At 34.1% G+C, this 20,093-nt stretch overlaps 1 protein-coding gene across 1 annotated transcript in view; it reads left to right on the plus strand.

Annotated features, from left to right (window-relative positions):
• LOC138336458 (stabilin-2-like) overlaps positions 1 to 20,093 on the plus strand; it is a 51,424-nt gene that overhangs the window by 22,315 nt on the left and 9,016 nt on the right. The window contains exons 20-30 of the mRNA XM_069285964.1: positions 409 to 508; positions 1,358 to 1,556; positions 1,893 to 1,989; positions 2,724 to 2,879; positions 3,642 to 3,737; positions 6,636 to 6,779; positions 7,133 to 7,278; positions 15,493 to 15,610; positions 18,841 to 18,936; positions 19,288 to 19,383; positions 19,644 to 19,742. Coding sequence (XP_069142065.1) covers positions 409 to 508; positions 1,358 to 1,556; positions 1,893 to 1,989; positions 2,724 to 2,879; positions 3,642 to 3,737; positions 6,636 to 6,779; positions 7,133 to 7,278; positions 15,493 to 15,610; positions 18,841 to 18,936; positions 19,288 to 19,383; positions 19,644 to 19,742 — 1,347 coding nt within the window. The remainder of the gene's footprint in view (positions 1 to 408; positions 509 to 1,357; positions 1,557 to 1,892; positions 1,990 to 2,723; positions 2,880 to 3,641; positions 3,738 to 6,635; positions 6,780 to 7,132; positions 7,279 to 15,492; positions 15,611 to 18,840; positions 18,937 to 19,287; positions 19,384 to 19,643; positions 19,743 to 20,093) is intronic.

A 20,093-nucleotide genomic window follows, 5' to 3' on the forward strand; every position in this document is an offset into this window, starting at 1 on the left:
ACGAGAGTAACATATTCAACTGACAGAGAGTCTTAGTGTTACTATAATAGATAAATTTCAGTCTAAGTCTCCATATAAGCATATAACTATATTATGCAACTATCTGACATAAAATGCAAACATCTTATATTTGATTCAAAAAAGCGATACTAATTTTTAATTTCATGACGAGTTTTGTCATTGAAGTCTGATTGGCTGAAACAACGGCGTAATGATTTCATTAAAAAATCCCTCTAGAATTTGGATTTTGAGAGTATCCATAGATTGAAGAATTAGGATTAAATTGGAAACATTATTTTGCATGTATCTATGATGATATTACACTCAAATTTGTTTTGTTATATCTGAATAAATAAATGTTAGAGTATCAAATTACACCTTAATACAACTATGCCATTCGTTTTACAGTGTACAAAGTTTGGCACTTGCAACTGTTTCAGTGGTTTTACTGGCACGGCATGTGACCACTGCGAAATCGAAGATAGATTTGGAGCAAACTGCACTGAGCGTACGTAGCTTGACTTTGTCATAGTTATCTACAATTATCAACACTATATTCCACAATCAGGAATAAACTAAAACTAAATATTCAAGCCGTAAAGATTCCAACAATGAAACAATACTCTATATTATTATCCAAAACATCCGTATATACTAATATTTATTTAAGCATTGATGTCACTATTTTTTAATTTTACCGGGGTATGAAAAAAAAATTGTTTGCAAACTATGAATCCGCGTAGCGGATTCTCACAAAAGTTTGCAAACAATTTTTTTTCATAACCCGATAAAATTTAAGAAATAGTGACATCAATACTTTTAATTAATTTTATACTTTATTTGATAAAATGAAGTATGTTTAAATGTAACGTTATAGAGGTTTTTCAGGGGATTCTTTTTTCCGAATCAATACGCAACGTCAATGTCACTATTGTGACGTCACGATAACGTCGGGGTTTCGCGCCATTTTCGGATTTATTTTTCATAGTGGTATGCAAAAAAATATTGGCCAATCAGAAAACAAGATTTGGTATGAAAACAAAGAAAAATTAATTATACCTTAATATTTGCATTTATCGTATGTTCACTTCCGAGTTCTTTCTGTGATAAAATGTATGTTAACAAACTCTTGATATAAACCTTGTACGTCTGATATTTTTACCAGGGTAATCAGTTTCTTTTATATATTTCATTGAATTTTCAGTGAAAACGTTTAGGAAATTAAGCATACTGATATTCCTGTTATTTATGATCCCAAATAAGCAATTTGTATGTACAAATATAGTCTACACTCTAAAAATGACCATAGTAATGATGTTGTAAATTAAGGTTATTCATTTTTCGTTGGTAATAACAGCCTGTACCTGCCTTCGTGGAAGCTGTGACAATGGGATTAAGGGCACTGGTCAATGTAAAAAAGGAACTTGTGCTAAGGGCGTCAGAGGCAAAAACTGTGATAGAGCAATGAAAAGATGTCCAAGGAGATTAGCTCGTGCAACTCTTTGTCACGTGCATGCTATTTGTATCACAGGCACCAACAGTTCAAACGAGGTTGAGTAAGTACAAAACCTCACCTGCATTTCAGCAAATGGTGTTACTCTATCAACGCTTTAAACAAACTTAACTCGGGGTCCTCAGTGTTTTACTATCCTTAATAAGGCTGCCAATGTAAGTTAACAATAATTGATTTGAGGTTTAACATATTTAAAAAAAATCACTTTTGAGACAGCCCTTAATCATATGCCTAGCCAAGGCCGTGAGTGGCAATTTTGTATGCTTTGTTAGACAACTGCGGGCAATGTCTCATAAACGATTCTTTTTTTTTTCAATTTCAGTTTGATTATTTTAAACTTGTATTGTCATATTTAAATAACGATTAAGTCTCATACCAGGTGTGCGTGTATTGGGGGTTTTGAAGGCGACGGACATACTACCTGTAGCCCTATCAATCCATGTGAGAAGCCTTCCAGGGGAGGTTGTGACCCGCAGGTATAAGAAACTGAAGAATAACGATGCCACTTTCCAAAATATCAACGGCAACTTATTCAGACAAACAAATTTATTTTTTATTAGTATTGACTATTTATTGATATAAATTGCTTTTGTTGATCAAGATGGATGCATACATGCAAATGAATTGAATTAAATAAAACGTTTTCACTGCTGCATTCTATCCCTAAATATTATACTGTACCGCAGAAAATTAGCTTAACATAGTAAATACACATATTAGATTATTGATATTAATGCAGATACATCCAAGCCAAACTCAATTATTACTTTAAAGTGAAAGGTCGGGTGAAGGAAGGCTAAAGTCGGTAAATAAAGGTGTTAATATATCAGGTATAATTTCTTATGAAATAGAAAAATAAAATCATCCATTGTATCGCTGATCAAATCAGTTTATATGTGTACCCTAAAATGTTCTCCCGGCTAGCTATATCCGTGTATATTTCAACGCAGCCTTGCTTTCAAAGAGTCAGGCGAATTCATTTTTAGAATTGTGTTAGATACACGTGGTTTTTCCAAAATGAATTCAAAATGGTCTAAACTAGACCACGTAAGTTGAATCTGACCGTCGTTTTGATATGTAAGGACTTTTGGACCGCCAATGAACGCATTTAGACTGGTTTTCGTTCCTCTACTTATTCGCTCTACCACTTTGGTATATCCTATCCACCTGCTGAAGGATGCAACAGTATACGTTTGTCTATGTTTTATAGGCCACATGTAAATACCTGATGCCAGGTCTGAGTACATGTCGATGTGACGAAGGCTGGGTCGGTTCGGGGAAGATTTGTCACCGCGGAACAGAATGTGACACCCACAGAGACTGTCACGAGCACGCGATATGTCGCCTCAAAGTCCCAGACATGAAGGTAGGTATGACGTGTTACCAGTAGAGACTGTCACGAACACGCGATATGTCGCCTCAAAGACCCCGACACGAAGGTAGGTATGACGTTTCACCCACAATGACTGTCACGAACACGCGATATGTCGCCTCAAATTCCTCCCCGACATGTGGTTGGAGTATACAGTAGGTATGAAGCGCCACCCACAGAGACTGTTACGAACACGCGATATGTCGCCTCAAAGTTCCCGACATGTGGTTAGAGTATACAGTAGGTATGACGAGTCTTTTATATATTAGAAACTGCTCGAACATTTCTTCCCGCAAATTTATACAACTATATAGTATAAGTTATATTCATAGAAATAACATACTAACATCAGTAATTGTCATCATACAAACGGGACATGACAAAACATTAAAGCTTCAACGGTCAAATATACAGCGATATATTTTATTGTTTTTATTTAAAGTGCATGTATAATAATATATAAAATATTTGATAACTTTATAAATAATAGAATGAAACGAGCATACACGATAGATAGGTATTTACTGAGGAACAAAATATGCAGAGACATCATAATCAAATTGTTTTATCATGAACTAGAACTTAACAAAATATAGAATGATAAAATATGACATCAATATTTCACACATATAGAGAGTAGAAGATAAACATACTAGAAATATGAATAGAAAGTTGTAGTACTCAATGTGATAACAATTCCACAGAAAAATATTTCATCTTTTCAGTTTTAATATTTCATACTATCTCTATCCCCAGACTATGTGTAGCTGCAAGCTGAACTTCCATGGGAACGGTACTCACTGTGTGCCGTATAACATGTGTAAATGGAACATGGGTGGCTGTGACGCCAAGGTAGGTATATATCGGATTTTCAATTTCACATGAGATTTTATGAAACGAGTCTTAAGAACTTTACGTTTTTGCGAACTTATGTGAGACGTTTATGATTTTATTAGTTTAACGTCCTATTAACAGCCAGGGTCATTTAAGGAAGTGCTAGGTTTGTTGGTGGAGGAAAGCCAGAAAACCCGAAGAAAAACCACCGACCAGCGGTCAGTACCTGGCAACTGCTTCACATGGGATTCGAATTCTTGATCCAGAGGTGAAGAGCTAGTGGTAATATGTCAAGACATCTTAACCAATCGGCCAATACGGCTGCATAATTGTGAGACGAGCTTCATAGATTTAAATATATATATTTATATATCAAAATTGAAATCAACACAGAATTAAGATCCTTTTCCTCATATAACTGTAACAATATACATTTCTAAGAATCTCAAAGTCGACCAATGTTGCAAAAATCCAAAATTCCAACAGAGGCCGCCATTTGTCACGTCGTCCTCAAATCTGACGGAACGTCTTTGCTTATTGATGTCAAGTCATGACAATGAATTTCAAATCACCGAAAACACTAAGACACTAATACAATATGCATATACATATTACATGAACGAAGTCGCTGGATATCAAGTGGGTTGAGCGACAAAAATATACATCAAATACTTGTATATTTTGTACTACATGTGTATACGAAAATAGATCGAAGGCGATATCCTTTCGACGGCCGGCAGGATTCGAACTTGACTCAATTTTGATAGTAGGTTATAACAAATGCCATCTATAAAAGCAGTTTGCATCTAGATTTCGGTTTGATGCCATTTTCACGATGATAACAAACAGAACACACTACAAACAAGCAAAAACAGTCACCGGAAGTCCCCTAAAGGTCACCACGCACGGGTCATGGAGGTAAAAATATGGGACTTGTTTTTTTTTTTTTTTTAAATCGGTGCTATTTTCCCCTTCCTTTTCCCTTTCTCTCTATTTTCTCTTACTTTGATATCTCTTATATCGTTTAAGACCATTTGCATGTCTGTATCTTGATAATTAAGCTCACAACGACAGGTTTCCGGGCACACACTAAAATCCGGACTACAGACCTCAATTTTTGACTTATTTGGGCATGTTCAAAGGTGATTTGTGACGTCACTAATGCAATGTCCGAATCGATATTGACATGCTATATAGGGATGAACATCTCCTTTTCAAAAAAACTAGTATTTATTTTTCAACGGTCTCAGTGGGGCTCCAGAAGGGTGCATGAAATGGGGCAAATGAATAATTACGCACAAATACGTTACGGCCGTCCAAAGGATATACAATCAAATGACAACTCAGTGTTTAAGCATGCACAAAACACAATGGAGCAATTATTCCCTGGGCCCCCCTCCAGCCCGTTTGTGATTTTAAAACAGGAAATTCGCCTATTTTATCATATCTTTTTATTTGTTCTCGTGTGTCTAAATCATGACTATGATAACAGCATAATTATGTATTATTAATTCACATCACGTTTCTAAACATCGTTTGTTTGGTTAACATTCCTTGTTTCTCAGCGACTAATCTGATACGTACTTAGATCATTATTTTACATTTTAATACATGTAAGCTATTCTGAAACAAAATACCATCAGGAAAACCTGTTTTCATAGACGGACAAAAATATTCATTTAATATTTTTAGTTTTTATTATTACAGGGACAATTCAGTGAACTATACCTCATATGAAAAATAAAAGGAATTCCACAATTTTTTGATGATAATATGTTTGCTTCCTAAATAAGTGATATTTTGGGGGAAGTCCATATATACATACGAAGTATCATTAGCGCTAGCTATTACCTAAATTGATAACGTTGAAACTCCTAATCGTGTAGGTTCATTCTACGATTGTGCCAAATGAGGTAGTTATATTCAAATACTACGTGGGAATTCGGACACGTTTCTTCTTCATCACCAAAGTCATATGATGATGTAAAATATATTTATACAACTGTTACAGTAGCTGTTTCTTTTCTTATAAAACCCGAATTTTGAAAGTAACTTCGAAAATGTGGGATTTTGTTTAGTCTTGCTAGTGTTTAGATTATATTTATCAACAAACTGTAATAATTTGCCACATTCAATCTGATGCAGTGATTCGTTATAGATGTATATGTATGTTTCACACGCGATAGCCAATGATCCGTTCTGATGATTGTATTGCTGCAGTTGTACTATATAACAATCAAAATAGAAATTGTTTAAACTTGAAAATTTGTAAGAAAACAAAGTGATAACAAGGGCATACGAGAATATCAACTAAACTATATGTATGTGCACAACCTAGAAACATTAGTTAGCTTAATCGATGGATCGTTGGCAATTGTACAGTTTATGACTCCCGATCAGTCGATGTTTACGATGGTCCCTTCATTTTCGACTTTTTGAGGTTTTACCGAGATCCTTCTAAGACGAAGAGACAAAAATCATCAAGCCATCTTCTCGTGATTTTAATATTCAAAATATATATGTAGGGTGAGTCTAAATTGAAGATTACGCTGACCTTGATTCTGTATCACAATTTACATACATGTTAAAGGTTGATAAAACTGTTTTAAAATGCTATTAATTCGTTATATGGTATATCGTATCTTTACATAATCAATGTTCCAGTCAACATTTGGAGTATTCAAGTTTTCATTTGACATAGGCGAATGATCATTACATTAATCTTGGCAGGTTTTTTTTATTTTAAAAGATAGTCTTTAACCTTTCAGGCGTTTGTTATTTTATATTACTGTCTTGAAATATCACGAAGAATAACGAATAAAACCTGTAAATCTGAAGAGTCTACGACAATAATTTTGTTTTGCAGTAGAAAGAGTCATATTGACAAACATCATGTTGTTTATTTCATGATTTTAGGCGGACTGTACACCAACAGGACCAGGAACCAATAACTGTACATGTTGGGATGGCTATCTAGGGGATGGGTATGGCTGTTCCCCTACTCTGATGAAGTTTATCGAGGACACCGAGGAGTTGAGTAAACTCGCGGAACTTTTAAAGGTAATACAACGACTGACAACAAGAGAAAATGTAACAAGAAGGTAATACAAAAAGAGATGATGTATGTCATGAATTATTCGTGGGTATTTTCTGACGTGATTTTTGAGCTTTTATTATTTAGTGGATAACATCGTTCGTGGTTAACGATGGGATCAAGTTAATACAGCGTAAAACATTTTTTACATTGGTGGTAGCATAGTTATCACGAACTATGAAAAGAAAACATGTTAAACAGTGACAAGGAAGTAATGGATTTTTAAACATTTGTTTGCTCATTTATATAAGTATATGGTAAGGAATCAATAACCATTACCACCTTTGAAATGAAGCGTTCTGACATTTTGTGTTGACAGGGCCTACCGAGTGACGATAACCTGCTCCTATCCCCTACTGACCAGTACACTTTATTCGCTCCCACAAACGAGGCTATGGAAATCCTGCTGTCCAGGATATCATCTAAGTACTGGGAAGAGCCGGATAACCTGTTAGCCTTCATGTTGTAAGTTCATTTGTTGGTAAATCTCCGATCTAGCCAATAGTTAATAAAATCTATTTTATACCCCTACAGCGTATATAGACACAAAAATGTTTCCGGCTAACTCCTCCTAAACTACTCGACAGATTTTGAAAACTTTCGGTACACAGAACCCTGGCATATAGGGGAGATGTTTAAACTAATGTAGACTCTCTTCGAAATAACAAAATGTATTTAGTTTACTGCTCTCATCTTATAAATAATACATTCCATAAACTGTCTATAAAGACCAGGGGGAAGTGGTCTCTATAGTCATGTGGGATTTATATATATGTTAAATTGTGTCATAAAATGTGGAATTTGGACCCTAAGAAAGTGGTCTTAATAACAAGGTAGTCTGTATACAGAGGTTGTCGATGAGGCACATATTTAAATATATATTTAGTATTTGTTACTCCCTATGTGATAAAGGGAGATACAAAACTGGTTAAGGTGTAAAGTAGTTTAAGTAGAGCGGCATAGGTAAAAAAATCATGCAATTTTGGATACAAGCAGGAAACTTCATGCGAGAAGCCTAGACTACCAAAACAATATTTAAACCGGTAGCCATTGCTCAATGTACCTACTCCCGGGTTTTTTCAAGATGGCCACAATTTTTATAGATAAAACTTAACAAAGAAACGAAATAATATGCTGTACTTCTTAATAATAACATGAAACTTGGCATGTTAGTAGCAAATACTACCAAATAATATTGAAAGCGGGAGCCAATGAAAAAAATACCTACTTCCGGTAATTCCAAGATTACCGCCATTTTCGTAGATAAAATCAAATAAAGTAATGAAATAACATACTGCACATCTCAATAAAAACATGAAATTGGCATGTAAGTAGCGAAACTTACCAAAAAAAATTTTTTAAATCGGGAACCATTGCAAAATGTGCCTCCCTCCGGTTTTTTTCAAGATGGCCGCCATTTTCATAGGTAAACTTAGAGAAGTAATAAAATAAAATAATAATCGTTTTAATAAAAGCCTGAACTTGGCAAGGTAGTAGCCAAGACTACCAAAATAAGATAACAATTGGGAGACATCGCAAAATGTGTTTAATTCCGGTTGTTCGTAAGACGGTCGCCATTTTCATAGGTAAAACTGAACAGAGCAGTGAAATACCATACTGCACATCCCAATAAAAACTTGAAACTGGACACGTTGGTGGCAAAGACTATCAAAATAATATCAAAAGCGAGAGCCATTGAAAAATATACCTACTTCAGGTAATTCCAAGATGGCCGCCGATTGAATAGGCGAAACTATGAGAAGTATTAGAGAAATACGCCGAACGTTATGATAAACACATTAAACTGGGCATGTTAATGGATAAGACTACCAAACTAAGATTAAAATCGGGAACTATCGCAAAATGTTTCTACTTCCGGTTGTTTTTCAAGATGGCCGCCATTTTTGTTGGCAGAACTTAGAGAAATAACGAAATAACTACTGCACGACTTTATAAAAACATAAAATTTGGCACTGAAGTAGCCAGGACATTCAAAATAATATTAAAACTGGGAGCTACTGAAAAAAGTACATACTTCCATTAATTTCAAGATGGCCACCTAATTAGCAGTTGAAAAGAACGAAAGTACTTTAAAAATATAGTTTGTTTAACACGTAATTTCATAAAAATCATGTGTATAAGTTTTATCAGAGATACACCTTACATATTTGGGTAAAATATATTCGTTATTTTATTCCATTTTCGTTATTTGAAACATGGATACAAGGGAATGTTGAAGTATTGATAATTTCACATTATTTGAATTTTACTCGCATTTCAAGCAACAATAGTAAACTAGATTTGATCGCGATCAAAACTCGGAATTTTCATCCAGCAAAAAAATATGTCATCGATCAGACTATCGGTATAATAATTTTATAAAATCGACCTATCTGTTATGAGCGAACAAATGGTCGAAAGGACGAACAAACGCACTTCCGAAAGAAAGAAAGAAAACAATAACTATCGAACGAAAAGGGCAAACGAACATAAAAAGAAAGAATGGATGAATATAATGATTATATACACAACGTATCTGGTTGAACACTGGTATCAACGTGTCCTTCCTTCCATCTGTCTTTTATTCGGACTATGCACACATCCTTCCAGACACACTGCATATACTATGAACATACTTCCAGATATTTTTATTTTTATTTTTCTTATATAATCTTATTTTTTCCCAGTCAATTTTATGAATACAAAAAAGAGACAGATTTCCACCCTGATTAATAGATGCACTGACCTGATTATAAAATGTTTTGACCAAATGAATTATACTATCACCAAAACCTAAAAACAATAATACTCTTTCAACAAATTTCCATGACACCGAATCAAAGGCCTTTTCAAAATCAATCATTAAAAACATACCTGGAATATCATGGTCCTCCTTATACTGCATTACATCATAACCCAGTCTGGTATTTTCACATATATATCTGCCCGAAAGAATTCCAGTCTGATCTTTATCAATTATTTGAAATAATGCCTCGGCGTTGTGAGATAGATAAAAAACCATCCTTATTACCTAAATTTTTAGAACAAACTACAAAATTCCCTGGATTTCCAGAAACATTTAAAGAACTCTATTGTGAAACCATCTATCCCTTGAGATTTATTGTTTTTCATGTTTTTAAGTGTTTTACCAGACTCTTCTAGCGTAATATGACCTTCTAAATTTTAGGAATCATGTTCATTAATCTTATTTATACTGTAAGGATCAAAGAGCTCATGTAAATTTACATCTGCTATTTCATTATTAGAATCATATAATTTTCATAAAATTCCATAACTTTCTCCAAGTCATCAGCCTCCTTAGTAATTACGTTACCATTATCTAATTGTAATTAAGGTATAATTTTAGAAGTAAAATTCCTGTTTTCTAAATTACAAGTAACTTGTAGGTTTTTCTCCCTCATCTAACCACTAAGCACTTGACCTTACTACACTTCCTTTAATCTTATGTTTTTTTTAATTACCTGTAGTTCTCGTTTTTTGGATTCTAACTCAGCCATGTCTATATCATTTGTTTCTTCAATATCCTGTATAGATTTTCTGAGATTTTATTCTCTAATTTTTTGTTGTTTTTTTACTGAAAGATGAATATAAGATATAGTTTTACCTCTTATTTACATAAGTAGTGTTTCTGAAAATAATTGATCATCTATAATAAACTCAATCTCAGAATCAGAAATGTTATCTATATTATTTAAGTTATAGACAGGAAGAAAGTTTTGTAATTTCGTCTCCCTAATACATGTTTTTGCTATATTCAAATACTCTTGTTCCTGTAATAGACTCTTATAAAATTTTCAAAATCCCCTGCCTGGAACAAATTCATTAAGTTTCAACGATATGGTTGGGAATGAATGATCAGAACGGTAGCCTGCTTCAATCTTGGACATGTCAGTACTGGAGATTAAGTTTTCAGATATTACAAAAAAAAAATCAAGACGAGACTGCCTGAACGGATTAGTTTTTTTTCTTTAAGAATATCTTTTAATGTCTTCATTCTGTTTTCTAAAAATGTCTACTAATGTATATTGTCCATCGACAATTCTATCATAAAAATTAGGATCATCCTTATTCGGGCCATACAGCTTAATAAGTGTAATTCTAAAAGTCTCTATTTCAATATCCAAAGCTAAAAAATTACTAATATCGTCTTTCTTCTCCTTGTGAACCTTAAATTCAAAATTGTTCCTAAACATAATGTCTACACCTCTAGCATTTGATCTGGAAGAATTAAAGTAGCACTGGAAACCCAATTCACTTCGTATAATGTTTTATAGTACCTTACTAAAATGTGTATCTTGCAAGCAAAACACATTAGTGTTAGTGGACAGCAGATAGGAAAATACATCTTTACGCTTAATTTTGTCACCTAGGCCTTGATTATTAGCAGATAGAAACCGTATAGATGGCTTAACTCGGTCTATAGATAAAGTATACTTTTTACATTTCGGAGAAAGATAGAAGAGAGGAGAACGAGTAAGAGATTACAAAGATGAAGAAGAAAAATATATGATTTTATTAAATCAGACAAACAAACAAACACACGAAAACGCATGAATTGATAGACAGACGGACAGATGGAAGGACAGGCAGACACGCACGATATGGTGATCGCAATTTGCACACATGGACGAACAAAGAGCGCTGAAAAAGTTGAAAGTTAGAACGCATTACAAATTAATCATTATACACTTAGATAAAACATAAAGTAAATGGTATATATTTGCCTGCTGTAAAGGTACGTAAAAATCTCAAGTAGTCGAATATGAAGGGACTATCTTAAAAATTTCTACTCATCTGGACTGTCTAGACAGGACATATACTTATGGTTTAGTTGATGTTATTACTAACAAGCTGCCTGTCATTTGAAACATACATTTGCATTGAACGGATCACTGCCCATGATGAAATATTAAAAAATATACTGTATCTGCAAATGAAATCTCAACATTTTGGTGTGATTTATGTGAAACGAAGTCGCTATTTTTAATTTTGTTTCCTTAATGAGGTTATTAACACGCAACACTGCGCGTCTTAGTACACCTAACCTGCCTACATTATAAGGCTTTTAAAATAATTTTTGCCTAATATATAGTCAGCTAACGATACCTCCAAAAAACGTGAAATCGTAGGAAAGATTTGGCCTACGCTACGTCAGTGGCATTTTTCTAATACATCGTCTATGCAATGCTGGGAAAACGTGCACATACCTATTCAGTTGGATCTTATGTAGTCCATGTTATATCTCACACATTGAAATACTTCTGAGACCCTCTGTTTTACACATTTGCAATGGCCGCCGACTACATAATTATTTAGTTGAGTAAATGGCAGAAAATCACCATATCTTCCGGTTTTATTAAAAACACCACGTGTAATCGAGAGGAAAACAAAATGCTAGCCACGTGTATGCTACATGTATATGCAACGTGGATATCGCGAAAGTGATGCGGTACCAGCGATGTTCGTGTTCAATTTGAATGTATTTGACGACATGTCATGTATGTTGACCATGTTTCCACTATAACGACTTTAAGTGACTAGCATTTTGTTAACCTCTCAATAGACAGTCTATTAATCTGTCTGCCCATGCAATGTGACAGGAAACACACGGCGTACAACACGCGAATACTTTGAGATATATTTCATAAAGTCATATAGACAAACAAAACAAACACACGAATAAACAAATGGACAGAAAGACGGACTGAATGATGAATGGAGGGATGGACAGGCAGACACGTATGATATACTATCATAATTTCCACACAAAGACGAACGAACAGTGCTGACAAGTAAGCGCTGCTCAATTAAATGAGCCAATCAGCGGGAGTCTGGTGAGACAAACAAATTCCCTATTTCAATGGGATTTGTATTAAAAAGTTTTGGAAATATGTATTGATTTTGTCACATTGCCATATCCTATATTTGAAACTTATAGAAAGTATTTTTATACTGGGATTTACTTCATCGCAGATATATAAACACCTGTACATGAGGACAATAAAAGGACAACAGATTAAAACCAAAAAAAGACTTGAGAAACGAGGCCGCAAAAGGGATTTTAATAAATTGACATATTAAACAATATTTAAATACACAAGAACCACCCTATACATCTCATAGAATATGCATAATTCTTTGATATCACATTTATTTATGTATCGCATAGTTACACTTTATATCATAAAAAGTCTACCACATGTTCCACGTGGGTCTAGGGCTGTGTTATCATAAGTAAAGCCAAGAGTCATTTCGAATATAAGTAAAACTATTTAAAACAAAATAAACATAACGAGATAAAAAAAATAAACACAGAAACACATTTACGTAGACTCTTATAACTAGTGTATATATGTACATTGTAATACTTACTTCATGCATGGTTGAAGTGAGCAAGATGAATGTAAGCCGCTGGAGTGAATGACGACACGTGTGTAATTGGTACGGTGACTGTTCATTAAAACTTTACAGCTACACTAGCCGGAATTCTTTACATAAATGTAAACTCTATATCGACCATTCGGACCTGATTTCTAGTGATAATACTATTAACTACTACTTCATGATTGTTTTGAAATTAAATAACAAGTAACATTATGTGATATATATATATTACTAAAATTATTAAATGTATAAAATCTGTTAATGAATATAAGAATATTTATTTTATCTAATAAGAGTTGTTCCCACTGAAAGTAACCTTCTTAATGGATGTGTAATTAATGAATGTATCTGTAATTAATGTGAAAGTGGTATAAGTGCATATTTGAAAAAATCAAATTAAATATGGATATTGGTATGGACGTCCTTCTGTGAAAGGAAAACATTGTTATTTATATGCAAATATTGAATGGAAAAAAATGGAAAAAAAATAGATTTGTGGAAATCTCCTTTTTGGGCATAAGATTTCATAGCGAGGTAAATGTTTCAGTAAATGTAGATTCGTTTATGGCTCTATCTGGATCTTGAGAAGATTTTTTGAAACTGAATTTTAATTTGACTCTTTGGCTCCGCCTTATATGTAATTTTTGATCTTGTATTCCGAATCTTTTACCAAAGTACAGCTGTATCATGAACGTGAGGTTGGGTTGGGGAACTCAATCTACATTTCTTTAATCTTCATAACACAAAAAAACACATTCATTTGTTTCGAAGTCCACGTTCATTCTCTTTGTTATATATGAAGACAAGGGGAATAACTCGTACAATTAGGGGTTAAAATGGTCTCCCCTTTGGCTACATTAATAAAATCTGTTACCTGTAAGTGAACGAGATCGGGTTGTCTCAGTCGAGGGCTAAGATTTTGTAACATAATCCCAACCGAAGTCGTGTAAAGATTTTAGCCTTTTTGACTCCTGTGGCCTTGAATGACAGTCAAGGTCATTCATTGTAACAAATTTGGTAGCCCTTTATCCCAGCATGCTACAGATCAATTATCAGTGCCCTGGGCCTTTTGGTTCTTGAGAAGAAGTCGTTTGAATGAAAAGTTTACGCACGGCGCACGGCGCGTGCGCCCTTCGGATCAGATGACCTAATAAAATCGGGCTTACATTTTTTTGCCATGTGTGTTTAAGATTAGAATGAACTTGGATGCGGAATAAACAAGAAAGGAAACAGCTAGAGGAAATTACTTTGTTTTAAATGGAACTTTAAGATGTTGCTGCCTCCCCACAGCAATACAAAGCGCAGTATTGTATTGTAACTTATTACGTATTCAACGGTTTGTTACGGTTAAATGCGTGTTAATGCGGTTCAGCTACGTAATTAGTAAGAAACAAAACGGGTTGGTGCGGATTGGTCACGGCGCAACACGTTATAGTTACGTTACTCTACGGAGAATCCAAAACCAACCAGGATTGTCAAGGATGGTATCGATAAACTACGTAAAATCACGATATAATACAGAATATTAAGGTCTACCACGGTATGAGTACTGTTACAAGATTGGCAAGTACAAAACTAACATGATACTTAAAAGACCTCGTATTTATAGGGTCCATCGTAGTATGTGTCATGGTGAAGAGAAGATCAATAAAACATGTCTATTGATGTAGCCAAAATGTCCGACACTCTTGATGACAGTTGAAAAAGGTGACTGGAGGTAGAGAGAAGGTACTAACTAATGGTTTATCTGAATACACTTCCATGGTATTTGTGCCGATATTATGAATTACAAGGTCTTGTGCCGACAGTTTACCGATCCGAAACTGAAATATGTGAATGCATTTTTTTGCTACAAGAGTTGGCTACCACATAATACTGCATGATATCCAGTTTGTGCACAGTATCATTTGGGATGCTTAAGACGACATTGATACTTTACTGAACCTAAACAGTTGTAATATGTTATAGTCAAATACTTCACAGTTAAATTACATTTCCCGTATTAGTACGAAAATGGCGGCAATCTTGAAAAAATCAAAGTAGGCACTTTTTGCAATGGTCCCGCCTTTATTCTCTTTTAAATATTCACTACTTGAATGTCATGTTTCGTGCTTGTAGCATAAAAATGCACGATTTTCCCATTTTGGCCATACGAAGATCTACTAAAAATATCCAATCCGATTTCATGAGCATTGAACCCCGTAACACACATTTATGGTGACCATAAGTTTCATTTAGTTTAATCCTCTGATGGTCCTTATTCTTTTGATGAAGGTCGCACTTGTTGGTGGGATTAAAGAATCAACAGGAGCTCCTAGAAACTGAGAATGGCTATGACAAGTTCGAAACAATGAATGACGGCTTCTTCGTACACATACATAACATCAATGATGTAAGTAACATTTGGTTCCTTTTGTTAATTTATTATTTATTATAATGGGTTTTTATGTCTGTAGAAAAATGGTCTAAAACTAATTTAAACAACGTGATATGTTTTAACTGCACAACGAATGCAACTAAAAAAGAAAATAATGCAAGTTATATCTTATTAACACAGTTGCAGAAATTATACTTTTATAACGAGTTAATTACGTTTACATGGAATACAAATGTGTATGTGTCCTTTTCTAATACGGCAATGTGTAATTTCCCTGGTTACAAGTAAATACGTGTACAATGGCAACATATCTAAACAGATGGATCTACTTCAATGAACTTCCAAACATTAATGAAAATCGTTCCGTAAAGATGGGTGTGCAATAAGAAGCAACCAATTGTGTCTCGTTTAAAGTATCTTACCAAAACAGTTATAGAAAAAGCAGTATTAAACAATGAGAAGAGTGAGGAAGTTCTACCCCTATTTTGTATTAATCCCTCTCTTCAATATGAAGTTTATTCATATTTTAATCTCAAATTATGTTTTATGATAAAGAGACATATTTCAATTCACCTATGTATCGTTAACATTAAATCATTACGATGTATTTGTTTGATCAGAAGCTACGTGTATACTTTGTCGCCGGTGAGCAGCCAGGTCATAACCCATTCTAGTATTAACTTTTATGATAGCATTTAGTTTGTCACTGAGACCCATCCGTGTATGTCTTTTTAAAAGAATTTTTTCCTGCCTTTGTCGCGCTTTACGCGTCACAGCAAATACAATCTAAAATAAAAATCATAAAAACAATGCATTTATTACGTTGAATTATGATATTAAGATACTTTTCTTTGTTCCACCATACAGTTAATAAATATAAAGGGGTTGACTTGAAATAAAATGTATCAAGATATCTACATTTTCTCACGGTTAACTATTTTTGAACGTCACTTCTATAGTTTATTAGACTGGTTTTGCATTTTTAAAATATTCCCAAAATATATGTTGTGATTTCAATCGTAAGTCAAGTTTCCCTATATGGCAAATAGGACATGGATACTTCAAAATGATATACAATATATGATATCTGAAACGAGTTGCGTAAGTTGTGTAAAATAATCCAGTAGAAAACAGGTTTATTTCTATTGTATCCGTTGAAACATCGCGTACCGACCTCTACATGCCGGCGTAGCCACTGTACTAATTTAACTTTATTTATTGCAAGAATGGGTAATAATACATTAATCTTAATGCAGGGCAAGCGAGATGATAGTGTAAAAAATATAAGACTTGTAAAGTGATACGGGCATCATTGCTGATGTCTGTCGTGAATGCCATACAGGCAAGACAATGAAAGATAACATGAAAAGGATTTATACATGAATCAGTCGTAAAATTTATAAAAAAATGCGTTTTAACATATCATAAAAATATTCAAAGTGCTGACTTTGCTGTTAAAGGGAGATAATGCTGAATTATTTCAGCAAAGTGTACTATGTACAATGTATCTTAATAAGCTATATTGGAATGAAGGTCAGAGAAATTGTCTTTTTAATAACACATGTGATACATTGTAAGCTGCACCTTTGAACATTTTTCAAAAATTTGAAGGGAAAATGTGTATGTTTTTTTCTAGAAAAAATCTTTTCTTAAATATATAGCTTATTAGAGAACGCGATTATATTATGTTAATTTCAAAAAAATGAAAGAATGCATTCTAAAGATTGATTATCATTATTTATGCGAGCTTTTTTACGTGTAAAATATGCTCGAATATCATTATAGATTATGAATAACATAATTCAGTTTAAATATAACATTTAAATATCTACTGTGTTTATAAAACAAGTTACACTTTATTAAAGGAAATGTCTATTCATAACAAGACGAAGGAGCTACTGTAACAATACTAAACAAGTTCCCAATGAACTCTGTGTGAAACGGGCCGAGACATTTAATACCTGCGCACAATAGATGTAAACAAACATGTAGACGAACACGTTGTGTTATTTTGGTGCTATTTTGGACTGTAGAAGGCCCAATAGTGGCTGCATATATATTCCATAGAATCATTTTGATTTTATGTTTAATTTATTTTAGCCTTTTATTTCGGATTACTAATATACTAGCTTTAAACCGTTTTTACCTCATTATACATCTGTGTCCATTACACTGCTTTGTCGAGGAACGTAAAAGTAGTCATCTACTCTGCATTAATTATAGAGAACCAACGAAACATTATACGATCCGCGATACAGAAATTGATATTTGATTTAGTAATTTAAAATGTTGGCAAATTAAGAGTAATCTGAAACTGTTTGAGATTCTGCAATATCATCATAGTTTTAATGTTTTCAAAACTAAAATTAAAAACTTCAAAAAAACAATTCGTGTTAGATATTTGCCTTTAATATGCATGAAAACAGTATTAAGGTTTTGGATGGTAAATAATAGTTTGCTTTCGAATAAATTTAATAAGAAATATTTTCACAATTATCACAACTATATCTAGTGATACCACTTGTTGTGACTTCCTTTATATACAACGTTCCAGATATCTATGTTTCATATCTGGCCTGTTTATGAATCATAGCCAATCATTAATAAATTTTTAAATGTATTAGAGCAAAAATGAACCGGAATGAACAAATCCCCATGCAAGTAATTTCTGTCTTTATCTGAGCAATACTGCAAACCACTGAGATACAGATGTTCGCGTATTTTTTCATAACGTAAAAATAACGTCGCCATATGTTTTACTTGTCTTTGACAAGCTGAAACAACGGCTTAAGCATTTTATAAGAAAAGTGACCCCCAAGGCCTCTTATTTGTATTTATATAGATGAAAACATGCTACTTTGTTTGAATCTCTGCTATAAATTACAGTAAACGTTGTGACACATCATTATCTCTGTAGTTGGGTGATCGGGTGGTGTAGTGGTTAAGCCTAGCCGACCGGGGTTTGATTCCCGACAAAAAGTGAAAAGGTCAGGGGTCACCTGCCCGATCACGTGGGTTTTTTCCGGGCACTCCGGTTTCCTCCCACTCCAAGACCCCTCGCGTGCTGTCATCCGGGCCATCGAGAGTGATTTACATAACTTGTATATCTTGTTTCTCGATCGATGTAAAATAAATAAAGTTTATATTGATATATCTATGTAGTTCATTGGTAGACCTTAGTTATTAGTTACAAATACATTTTGTGTGTGCAATGACACCATAAATAAAGGCTATTTTTGTTTCAGACGTTATTTGTTTCCGGGAAAAGGACATCAAATGCACGGTCCCAAATATTGGAGTCATACGAAGCAGCGAACGGATATGTCCATGTATTAGATAGGGTAAGAGGCTAATGGAACATTCCAAAAATGTTTTAAATTTCTTCTCTTCCACAATTATATTATGTTGTGTATATGTTGGGGCCGCGGTGGCCGAGTGGTTAAGATGTCCCGACATATTACCACAAGCCCTCCACCTCTGGGAAGCGGGTTCGAATCCCATGTGGGGCAGTTGCCAGGTACTGACCGCTGGTCGGTGGTTTTTCTCCGGGTACTCCGGCTTTCCTCCACCAACAAACCTGGCACGTCCTTACATGACCCTGGCTGTTAATAGGACGTAAAAATAAACAAACCAAACCAAAGTGTATATGTTGTGTGACTTTTAAAATACAATTATTTTTTTAATATTTTTAGGCGATTGAGACCTTCTTCCTAGCTGACGAATCCCCCGACTTAACAACGTTGTTTTCCCAACACCCGCAGTATTCACATTTTGCAAGTCTATTGCAGGTATGCCGTATTTATATTAATTTTATTGTTTATTGGCTATTATGTATATTATGTTGATGATATATATAGATGCACTTAAAACCAGTTCGCAAAAATTTAAAACAAATGAAATTTACACTTCTCTTTTTTAGTTAAAATCGCGAGTATTTTGATACACCTAAATCACCGGATATGCGTTATTGCTCGGACTTCGAAAAGTATTTAAATCTAATAACTTTAGCAAATAAAAAAGAAAGTTGTCTCATTACGTTTCGTTACAGGAAAAGCAGTTATTAGATGACTTACTGGATATGAACACCTACACTCTTTTTGTACCAAGTAACGACGTGATTAGCAAATACTACACTGCGGACATCGTAGTAAGTAATGCTGGGTATCTACATAAACAAGGTACTGAAGATGTGTATCTACATAAAATACGTACTGATGGTAGATATAGATGTGTTTCTACTTAAAATACGAACTGATAAGTATAGATGTATATCTATATAAAATACGAACTGATAGTAAATGTAGCGGTCCTCGCTATGCTTGACCGTTGTCTCGTACGAGCTTAGTAAAGCATCGGATTGATACCGGTCAAGCACGACTATTCAGGCAACCCCCAAAACGAGTGCTACTCGCTTGCCGAGCAGAGGTTGATAAAGAAATTGAAGATATGAAAAAGCTGTACAAGGGGGTGGTCTATGGGAATTCAATACAATGCCCTT

This window comes from Argopecten irradians, chromosome 12, assembly GCF_041381155.1.
Source record: "Argopecten irradians isolate NY chromosome 12, Ai_NY, whole genome shotgun sequence".
Lineage (NCBI taxonomy): Eukaryota > Metazoa > Mollusca > Bivalvia > Pectinida > Pectinidae > Argopecten > Argopecten irradians.